At 41.4% G+C, this 10,783-nt stretch overlaps 2 protein-coding genes across 13 annotated transcripts; one reads left to right on the top strand and one right to left on the bottom strand.

Moving 5' to 3' along the window:
* The first annotated feature begins 1,010 nt into the window (after positions 1-1,010).
* On the top strand, positions 1,011-4,444 carry LOC111563031 (mitotic apparatus protein p62). Of its 4 annotated transcripts, none has more exons than XM_035944290.2 (4): positions 1,011-1,081; positions 1,438-1,591; positions 2,479-2,824; positions 3,120-4,444. In XM_035944290.2, the coding sequence occupies exons 2-4, from the start codon at positions 1,444-1,446 to the stop codon at positions 4,012-4,014; spliced, it is 1,389 nt and encodes a 462-aa protein (XP_035800183.1). In that variant the 5' UTR covers positions 1,011-1,081; positions 1,438-1,443; the 3' UTR covers positions 4,015-4,444. The 4 variants fall into 4 exon arrangements, with proteins under 4 accessions (XP_035800183.1, XP_035800181.1, XP_023117681.1 ...); XM_035944288.2 differs by having other exon boundaries at positions 2,449-2,824; XM_023261913.3 differs by having other exon boundaries at positions 1,012-1,081; positions 2,473-2,824.
* dcun1d5 (DCN1, defective in cullin neddylation 1, domain containing 5 (S. cerevisiae)) lies at positions 4,439-10,244 on the bottom strand. Of its 9 annotated transcripts, none has more exons than XR_008602131.1 (11): positions 10,152-10,244; positions 9,799-9,907; positions 7,744-7,802; positions 7,619-7,655; positions 7,282-7,377; positions 6,774-6,939; positions 6,317-6,408; positions 6,084-6,224; positions 5,860-5,964; positions 5,678-5,777; positions 4,439-4,710 (listed from the first exon to the last, which is right to left on the bottom strand). XR_008602131.1 is itself a non-coding variant. In XM_023261908.3 (11 exons), the coding sequence occupies exons 5-11, from the start codon at positions 7,344-7,346 to the stop codon at positions 4,655-4,657; spliced, it is 693 nt and encodes a 230-aa protein (XP_023117676.1). In that variant the 5' UTR covers positions 7,347-7,377; positions 7,619-7,655; positions 7,744-7,802; positions 9,799-9,907; positions 10,152-10,242; the 3' UTR covers positions 4,439-4,654. The 9 variants fall into 9 exon arrangements, 7 of the variants coding, with proteins under 7 accessions (XP_023117676.1, XP_035800184.1, XP_054867839.1 ...); XR_008602130.1 differs by having other exon boundaries at positions 5,678-5,780; positions 10,152-10,242; XM_023261908.3 differs by having other exon boundaries at positions 6,116-6,224; positions 10,152-10,242.
* Between the last annotated feature and the right edge of the window lie 539 nt (positions 10,245-10,783).

Raw genomic sequence — 10,783 nt, 5'->3', positions numbered from 1 at the left:
GTGAAATTACAGATAATATTCAGAATGAATTCACATTAAAATCCTCTGTTTTCTGTATCTACATGGACCTGAATGATCTCCACATGTTTGCTGCTGCTGTTTATTTTTAGTGACAGTACCAGACAGGTGAGCAGATATGACATCATCAGAACTTCCGGGGTCCAGACAGGTGAGCAGAGAACTTCCAGGGTCCAGACAGGTGAGCAGGTATGACATCACCAGGTGTGTTTGGAGGATTCATTATTAACCTGTTACTCATAAAGAGGCTCCATCAGGACTTCTCCATCCTCTGGTCATAACCTTCAGTTATCAGAACCAGGATGTATTTAAACATTGAGTCCTTCAGAATAAAACAATATCCAAATAAAACCCATAAAACGGAGAAAATAAGAAAACAGGAAATGAAAGCAAAATATAAATGAACAGCAGGAATAAAGTTCTAACAGATTCTGGTCAGACCAGAACTTTATGGAAGCTGCTGAAGTTCTAGATAAACGGAATTTAACTAAAGAACCGACAAGAAGTTAAAGGTTTAATCTTTAACTTCCTGTCGGTTCTTTAGTTATTAAAGAATTTAAAGGTTTAATAACTAAAGAACCAACAGGAATTTAAAGTGATGATTTGTGGGTCTCTGCTGCCCCCTGCTGGACGGTTAACGTTCCTCCTCCTCCTCCTCCTCCTGCTGGAACATCTCAGCTGATAAATGAAGCTTTTTAATGAGATTTAATCAGATTAACATTTGAGATTTAAACTACAATGTTAACATGATTATTGATTGTTAATTAACTGAACCTGAAGGAGAAAAACTCAGACATGAAGTCAGTTTAAAGGTAAATAAACCCTGAGTTTAAATTAAAATCCAGTTAATGAAATGTTTTACCATCAGCCATGCAGATAATGTTAATTTAAATGACTAAAGCAGATGTTTCCATCCAGATGTTCCATATAAAGTAGCGAGCTTTTGATGGTCTGTTAACCAGCAGCAGCATCAGTTTAATGTTTAACAGCAGTCATGTGAGGAGACGTACTTTAAACTGGAGGATCCTGCAGCAGCGTCAGATGGACGACAGAACGCCAGCAGGTAGAGGAACCTTTAGATCTTTATCTCAGAACGTTCAGCGTTTGATTCACCTGAAAACTCACTTTAAAACAGCAGAACTCCTGTGGATGCTTCTCCAGCTGTGGTTTTAGATCCTCTACGGTGAAGTTAAAGTGGAATATTCAGATAGTAAATCCTCACAGCTGCTCGTTTTGTGCTTCCATGCAGCAGATGTGGAGGAACAGACGGGAAACCTTCCAGTGGGTCCAGTCAACACTAGAGAACTGTGACAGGATGCAGCTCTAAACCTGACAAAAGTGTTTAAAGTCTCCGTCTAGACGGACAGCTGCTGTTTTTATTACATATCAACCATAAACCTCAGCTGATCTCCTCTGCAGGTAAACATGGTAACTAGCTGGCTAACCGTGCTGAGTAGCTGGCTAACCGTCACACTGACGGCTGGAGGACCAACGTCTGTAACCGTGGAACCAACCTGCAGCTTAGAAGCTCCACCAGGAACCCAGCTGACTCTAACATGTGGAGAGAACAACGGTCAGTTTGGACTTTATTTAGAGAAAACCAACCAAACCTAGATAGAACCTCCTCAGAACCTTCTGGAACTTTATCAATGATCAGAGTTCTACTTTCATACTGGGAATATCTCCATACAGGTCATTGAAGTCCATAGATGAGAACGTCCCCTGGCGAAAGTTCTAGAGCAGTCTACTCTAGAACTTTGTCCAGTTGTGGGCAGGTCTACTCTAGAACTTTCTCCAGGGGACGTTCTCCTTTCCTGCTTCCAGTCTTTAAGTTTAGTCTCATTTAGAACATTCCAGGTCCTTGAAGTCCATAGAGGACGGTCCAGATTTATCACTTTTTAATGGACTTTTTCAGATCTTCATCAGTCCCGCAGATAGTACCATGACATTTAGGAGGAAAAAAACATCTGAGTTCAGATCAAAACTGACTCCAGATCAGTTTAAATCCATCCAGGTGTCTCAGTCTGAACACTGAATCTGATTTCTGATCAGAACCACTTTATTCTATTTTATTCGACTATTGACTCAGAAATTGGATCATTTTCATGCAATTTAGGTCAATTTTCAACTCATTTTCAGCAAATTTCCTGTAATTTTGGTTCATTTGAGTCGTTCAGGACAAATTTCATGTCATTCTGGTTCTCATCTGGATGGATGCAAAATTGATCTGGGGTCAGTTTTTAGCAGAACTCTGGTAAAAACTGACCCCAGATCAGTTTTAGATCCATCCAGGTGTCTCAGTCTGAACACCAGATATTCTGAGGAAGTTCTGGTAGATTTATTGGAAAGCTTCAGTGTTCTTTTGCTACATATTTTAAACATTTGAAGCTGTTTTTTATCTGAAGTCTGGACTCCTGATCCATCCTGCAGCTGCTCACCTGTATCTCCTCTCAGGTACAGGTGAGCTCCGGTTCTGGCACACTCCTTTTGGAGACCTGCAGCGTCCTGGTTTCCACAGTGACGCTGTCGTCCTGCAGCCTGACAGAAGCCTGCTGATCTCCAACAGCAGCGTCCTGCACAGCGGCTTCTACTACTGTCTGCTGCAGCTCAAAGAAGAAAAAAGGCTGCAGCCGTACCAGCTGCAGGTCCACACGTCAGGAAGGGCTGGAGATCCAGAGGCTGCAGGTCCAGAGAAGCAGCAGGGTGTTTCAGACAGGCTGTTTGCTGGAGCTGTGGCTGCTTCAGTGCTGATCACGTTTGTTATGGGCTTCAGCGCCGGAGCTTTAACCAGAACCCAGGTCCTCAGGTGAGTTCATAGAACTGAGGTGATGCTCAGATGGAGATGATACTCATAAACCTGTAACTGCTCATAGAACACCAACCTCTAGGACATCTAGACCTCCATGAACATCTAGACCTCTATGAACACCAACATCTAGAACATCTAGACCTCCGTGAACATCTAGACCCCTATGAACCAACAGGGTTAGGTTGAAGCTGTTCAGTTTAAAATTCCTTATTTTAAATCTTGTCAGAATTTCTCTACAACGTAAATCTTCAACGGCTTTAACTGTAAATCATCTCCAACCATCTCCTCTCAGGTGTTTCACAGCCATCACCATGAAGCTAAAGTCACCACAGCGACGCCAACCTGACATACCGGACCACGGGCCAGAGGTCGCCATGACAACCCTGCCGCCAATGTGTGAAAACCAGGAAATGGAGACAGTTTCATCGACAACCTCATCTCCTCCCAAAAAACCTCAGAGAAGCTTCAGACACAAGAAAGACGAAGAAACCGCTGAATATCTACAGGGATGTGATCACAAGCAGGACGAAGGGTCTGATGAGGAAAAGGTTGAAGGGTCTGATGAGCAGGAGGTTGAAGGGTCTGATGAGCAGGAGGTTGAAGGGTCTGATGAGCAGGAGGTTGAAGGGTCTGATGAGCAGGAGGTTGAAGGGTCTGATGAGGAGAAGGTTGAAGGGTCTGATGAGGAGAAGGTTGAAGGGTCTGATGAGCAGGAGGTTGAAGGGTCTGATGAGAAGAAGGTTGAAGGGTCTGATGAGGAGAAGGTTGAAGGGTCTGATGAAACTAGTGGGTTCTATGTGGTGGGAGTCGATGGAGGAAGTGAAACAGAGGACAGTGATGATGATGATGATGATGATGATGATGAGAAGAAAGATGAAGATGGTCAGACAGCTGTTAGAGATTCTGCAGAAACCGAAGCCGATAAAAACCAGGAGGTGAAACATAAGGCTCCTGCCCTTCGGCTGGGCCGCCGGGTCATCTGTCTGTACAACTACGACGACGACGGCCAGCGGTACCAGCACCTTCCTGACCCCGCCCCCCAGGACCCAAGCCCCACCCCCAGGCTCAAACAGCGATCGCTCTCTCTGACACGCCTCAACGCCATAATGGCCGCCGCCTCGGCATCACCGCTGGACAGGAAGGAGACGGAGAGTGACGTGAGGCAGCGTTTCCACATGGAGATATAAGGTAACATGTCAGGGTACAGGTCTTCATCTGAGAACTACAAAGAACCGAGAACGCATCCTGGTCCTGAAGCCATTCACACCAAACCACCTGACCTGTTAGCATGTTAGCATGGGGTCTGTTGATCCCAGGAACATCTGGAAATGAGAGCAGCTCTATTGTAGTTCAGGATTAGAATGTAGTTTGAGGAGAGCAGGAGAGAAGCTAACAGATGCTAACACACAGCTTCCTTCCCCCCTTCACTTCCACTATCCTGCTCAGACTGCTCCTAACAGGTGAAGCTAACAGGTGAAGCTAACAGGTGAAGCTAACAGGTGAAGCTAACAGGTGAAGCTAACAGGTGAAGCTACCTGTACTTGGTCCGTCAGATGTGAGCATCTTCAGGATGATCAGTTACTGAGTTCATGATAATTAAATCTGTGCTGATTAAAATGAATGTTTTTTTCTCCTTTATTATTACTTTGAAATATCTATAAACAAGACACAAAATGGAAAAATAACTCTGTAGAAAACATAAATGAGTTCATTTCTGTGCTGGTGGTGAGTCCACCTGGAGGGTCGGTTCACCTGGAAGCAGCTTCATCACAGGTTCCTCCACCTTCACTTCCTTCCTCCTTTTAGTGTCCAGATGATGACTGTCTGCTACGACGCTGAACACGACTTCCTCCATTCCACAAACTCATCCAGCAGCACCGGCCCTGAAAACATTCATAATAATTAATAATAATAATAATAATTATTATTATTATTATTATTATTATTATTATTATTATTATTATTTTAATAATGAACTCATCCAGCAGCACCAGTCTTTCACACATTATTATTATCCATCCATCATCTATCCACCACTTAATCCTCATCAGGGTAATAGGGGGCGGAGTCTATCCCAGCTGACTGAGGGTGAAGGTTCACCTGGACAGGTAACAGTCTATCACAGGGCTACACACAGAGACAAACATTTAGAATCACTAATTAACCTCAGCATGTTTTTGGACTGTGGGAGAAACCTGGAGAACCTTAAGAACTCATGTAGAAAGACCAAAACCAGAACCAGGCTGGGACACGTACTGGGTATCTTCTAGCTGCAAGATGACAATGCTAACTACCGAGCCACTGTCCAGCCATCATTATTTTCATTGCTGTTATTATTATTATTACTACTATTAGTATTATTATTAGTATTAGTAGTAATTCTAATCATTGTTGTCATAATAAAGTCATCAAGTTACTTCTACTATAAACTAATGATAATAAAATAGCATTAGTGGTAGAAATGACAAGAACAATTCTAACGATAAGAATAATTCTAACGATAATGAGAATAATTCTAACGATAATGAGAATAATTCTAACGATAAGAATAATTCTAAGGATAATAAGAATAATTCTAACGATGAGAATAATTTTAACGATGAGAATAATTCTAAGGATAATAAGAATAATTCGAAAACGATAATAATTCTAACGATAAGAATAATTCTAACGATAATGAGAATAATTCTAAGGATTGTAAGAATAATCCTAACAATAAGAATAATTCTAACGATAGGAATAATTCTAACGATAAGAATAATTCTAAGGATAAGAATAATTCTAATGCTAATGAGAATAATTCTAACGATAATGAGAATAAATCTAACGATAATGAGAATAAAACCTCACAGGCTCCGTCTTCGTCGTAGTTGCTGAGGTCAGGGTTGATGGTTCTGCTGAACTCCAGAACATTGTACCACTGGTCCTTGTTCAGGCCTTTATATTTGGACTGCTGCAGGAGACAGGAGAGTTTTATTCTCCACCAATAACCACACTCATTACTCAGCCTCCAATCAGATCGGACGGTTTACCTCAAGGAACCGGTGGAACACTGGGAACAGAGGCCACGTTCGCCCGAGCAGCAGATCCAGCATGGACTTAGCTGTGTCCATGTCCAGAACCCTCTGGTTCTTATCCTGAAGACACACAGGAGTCAGAGGAGGCAGGTCTGATCAACAGGCTGTAGAATGGTCTGACTGCACCTCTATCATTCTGTAGCGAGAATGGTCTGACTGTTCCTCACTGAAACCCTGACCTGCGCTCCATAGAACCAGCAGCAGGACTCACTCTGGAGAAGTCGAAGGCATATCTGTAGATATTTTTGAAGGCAGCGGCGTCGTTCAGCTCACTGCGCAGGTAGTCCAGTTTACTCTGTAACCTCTCCGTGCAGTCACACCTGCAGGACAGGAAGCAGGTGAGGCTCAGGTGAGTGTCAGGTGAGTGTCAGGTGACCACCAGGAACCTGAAAGTGAAATGAAGTGTTCTTACTGTAATACTGTCATCCCTCTGAGCCACTCGTCTCTGGTGAAGAAGCCCATGTTAGCTGCTTCCAGATGCCAGGCTAAAACCAGCATGAGGACCTGCAGCAGACAACACATCAGGTGGTTAGACCAGCTGGAAACATCTGGACCAACCTGAACCCTGTGGTATCCACAGGTTATAGAATATTCGGAGGAACTCAGACTGCAGAGCACCAGTAGATGAAGGTTCTTGTTCCTGTTTCATTACATTCTGCCTCATTTCTTATGTTGTCTGATTTTTAGGAATTCCGTCTCTTTTTATTCCTTTGTTTCATTCCTGGATGGAGTAAATTCTGCAGAACTGGACAGAAGCTAACAGTTCTAATGTTGGAATTTCATCAGTTCTGTGATGTGGATCTACATCAGCTGCTGTGTTCCTCCACACTATAAGATGGAACCTTCAGCTGAAGCTCAGGTGGACTCACATTCTCTGGTTCCACTCCGACGTCCTCACAGAATTTCGCCATGGCCTCGGGTCCGACCACTGTGCCGGGTCCAGCATATTCATGGAACCAAGTCAGACATCTTTTACCAGAGAATGACCTGACGGCACCGACCGGCTTCACGGGACGAATGTGAGGTCGAGATAAGCTGACGAGATCAGGGATGAAGTTCAGTACATCCATCCATCCATCATCATCTATCTATCCTTCTATGGTCCATCCATCCGTTCATCCATCAGTCCGTCCATCCTCCATCATCATCTATCCATCTATGGTCCATCAGTCCATCCATCAGTCCATCATCCATCCATCCGTCCTCATCATCATCTATCTACCCATCCATGCATCAATAGTCCATCCATCCATCCATCCATCCATCCATCCATCCATCCATCCAAGTTGAGGATCTCCTTGTGGGCCATGTTTCTATCTTTAAACTATCAGCTGAGATGTAGATTAAGACTCAACCAGTAGATGTCAGTGTGTTTACCTGCTGAGTTTACACCTGTGCTCATGATCACCTGCATCAGGTAACTTCCTCTTCTTCACAGGCATCACGGCTCCTTTATGTTCTTCACTATCTGCACTGCAAACACACACCAGGTCCTGGTTAGTTCCACCTCATAGAACAGGGTTAGGGCTGAACCTCTGGAGATACTGATGATGATCATCATCAGTATCTCCATCATCACCATCTCCACCCCCATCATCTCCACCACCACCACCACCATCTCCACTACCACCACCATCTCCACTACCATCATCTCCTGCTCCTCCTTCTAGCTGCCCACCCACCATGGACCACCTGTGTGATGTTCTGGTCTCACCTGTAAACTCGTTGCTTCCTTCTCCATTGAGCTCTAACTGGAGGAAGAGATGAAGAAGATGAAATGTTTGGCTCCTGTAGGACTCTGCTGGTTGGTCTGGTGGATTTAAAGGAGCAGCTACTTACCAACTGGTCCAGGTTCTATCCTGACGTCTGTCTGTCAGACACCAGAAGGTCTTCAATATCTGCAGAAACATGAACTTCATGAATAAGATGGAACACTGTCCTACCGCCAGGGTCAACGCTGGAGGTTCTAGTTGATTCAAACATCTATTTTCTACTGTAGATCCAGGAGGACCTCAGGCTCAGGAGGACCTGAGGCGGGCTTTATTCTCAGTGACTCTAGAAGACAACCTGGACTTCCACCAGACTGATGGTTCAGGAGGAGCAGAGTCCAGAGATGTTGGAATCATTCTGAATGACAGCAGACTGAGTTTAAATCTGGTTCTACAGGAGGAGGTTCTCAGCAGCACCGAGTCATCGTCTGTTCTGCTGAGTCATGGTTCAGGAGAACCACCACCAGCTGTTCTAAACTAATGTGAACATAAACCAACATTCAGGAATAAACTACAGAAACATTAAACAGCACATTTATTATATTTATTATTAATGCTTTAATGAACAACAGAATGAGATCTACATGGATTCATCATGAATTTACCTCAATTATTAAACGTCTAGAATAAATGTTCAGGCTCTGCCGCTACAGTATTAATAATTAGAGATTAGCCTAATTAATTTAATATTATAATTATGACCTACAGCATTAATAACTATAGATTAACCTGATTAATTTAATATTATAATTATGACCTCCAGCATTAATAGTTATAGATTAACCTGATTAATTTAATATTATAATTATGACCTACAGCATTAATAATTAGAGATTAACCTGATTAATTTAATATTATAATTATTGCCTACAGCATTAATAATCAGAGATTAACCTGATTGATTTAATATTATAATTATGACCTCCAGCATTAATAATTAGAGATTAACCTGATTAATTTAATATTATAATTATGGCCTACAGCATTAATAATTATAGATTAACCTGATTAATTTAATATTATAATTATGACCTCCAGCATTAATAATTAGAGATTAACCTGATTAATTTAATATTATAATTATGGCCTACAGCATTAATAATTAGAGATTAACCTGATTAATTTAATATTACAATTATGATCTCCAGCATTAATAATTAGAGATTAACCTGATTAATTTAATATTATAATTATGGCCTACAGCATTAATAATTATAGATTAACCTGATTAATTTAATATTATAATTATGGCCTACAGCATTAATAATTAGAGATTAGCCTAATTAATTTAAATACAATAATTATGACCTACAGGGTTAATAATTACAAAAACAAGAGAAATCCAACAAATTCAAAGTTTCTCTAAAAGCTGTGCTTTTAAAATATTTCTTATTATTTTTCGACATTAACATGTATGTTTATTTTTAATTATTTCTCTATATTAATGTTTATTTTTAATTATTTATTTATATTAATTTTTCTGTTTATTTCCTATTATTTTTCTGTATTAATAATGATGTTTTTAATTTTTTTTCTACATTATCATTTAGTTTTTAAAATTATTTCCCTGTATTAATATTTAGGGCTTTTAAAATTTATTTTTCTATATTATTATTATTTATATTTTTATTTTCGATATTAATATTGATGTTTTTAAAATTATTTTATCTAGATTAATATTTAGGGTTTTTTGAGTTCAATGTTAATATTTATGTTTATTTCTTGTTATTTTTCTAGATTAACATCGTGAATTATTATGAATATTAAACTGCAGCTTCTAACGGCTCCGGTCCTCTCTAACGGCCGTTGATGCTAACGCTAGCCGGACACAGGGACCAGCCTCCGGTGACCCACAGCACCGTCCGTGGCCGGTTCTGGCACCTTGCTGTCGGTAAGAGACACAGAAGCTCCGTTAGAACCGGACCCGCCGGTATTCGGTGAAATGTTCTGGCTCTTTTGTTTGCTAGCCGCCGTTAGCCGCGGAGCTACAACACGAGTCCGACCTAACCGGCACCGTCCGGCCGGTTAGAACGGAGTTGACCGTTTTATTCCACCCCGGTTTACCGGAGCCCTTCGGTCTTACCGGTGCGGACATACAAAGTCGTTAAACGCCGATAGCACTCACCGTTTTCGGTCAGATCCTCCGGTGCCGGCTCTCGGCGGGTTTCGACGGCTCTCGGTTCTATCCGGCGCTTCCGTGGGACTGGACGATACCAACACTGTAGCGGGGTGCGCTGCGAAACAAAAACCTCCCACGTCAGTCAGAAAACCCAAACACGAAGTTTTAAACACAGAGACTTTACAAAAAAAGACTGAAAATGAACTTTAAATAGGAGGTGTTTTTTCCTGAAAACAGCAAACAAAACATTAAATAAACCAGATAAATAAATCTCCCCCTGCAGAACCTAACGAGGTGAAACGTACAGCTTCCTTAAAGGGACAGTGTTTTATTTTGGGCACCCACATGTTCAAACTCACGTGTAACATCAGAACTTGCTTCAGCCCTACAGCTCAAACATTCTCTCAGTTCACAAATCTGTTCCTCACCTGGTTCCCGCCTCCAGCTGATGGTCAGCCTGATGAACCTGGAGGTGATTAATGATCCTCCACACCTGTGTGAGTTCACCTGTGGACAGAAACAGCTTCCAAGAGACATTTACATCTGCAATAATTAGTATTTATCTTGAACAGAACATTTAATATTTGAACTAAAGTGAAGCATGTTAACCTTCTGTTGGGTCCAGAGTTTCTCCATCTACATGATGTTTAACAGCAGACATGAACTCGTCAAATCTTTAAGGTTGGAACTTAAATTACAGCTTGTTAAAGTTCTTCTCCCTCCATGGATCCAGATCAGTCTGTTCTGCTCTAGATTCTTCCTCCTGGTTACAGATTTCTGCTGTCAAACTAATCTGGATGCAGTTTATTTAACAAACTGTATTTTATGTAGTAATTTTCCTGTTTGTCGCAGTATTTGTCCTGTGTTTCTGCAGTATTTCTTCTGTAATTTATGTAGTATTTCTGCAGTATTTCTTCTGTATTTTATGTAGTATTTCTGCAGTATTTCTCCTGTTTCTTTTCAGTATTTATCATAAACTCCAAACTTCTAC

This window comes from Amphiprion ocellaris, chromosome 7 (genome assembly GCF_022539595.1).
Source record: "Amphiprion ocellaris isolate individual 3 ecotype Okinawa chromosome 7, ASM2253959v1, whole genome shotgun sequence".
Lineage (NCBI taxonomy): Eukaryota > Metazoa > Chordata > Actinopteri > Pomacentridae > Amphiprion > Amphiprion ocellaris.
This window is presented reverse-complemented; position numbering and strand designations above follow the sequence as displayed.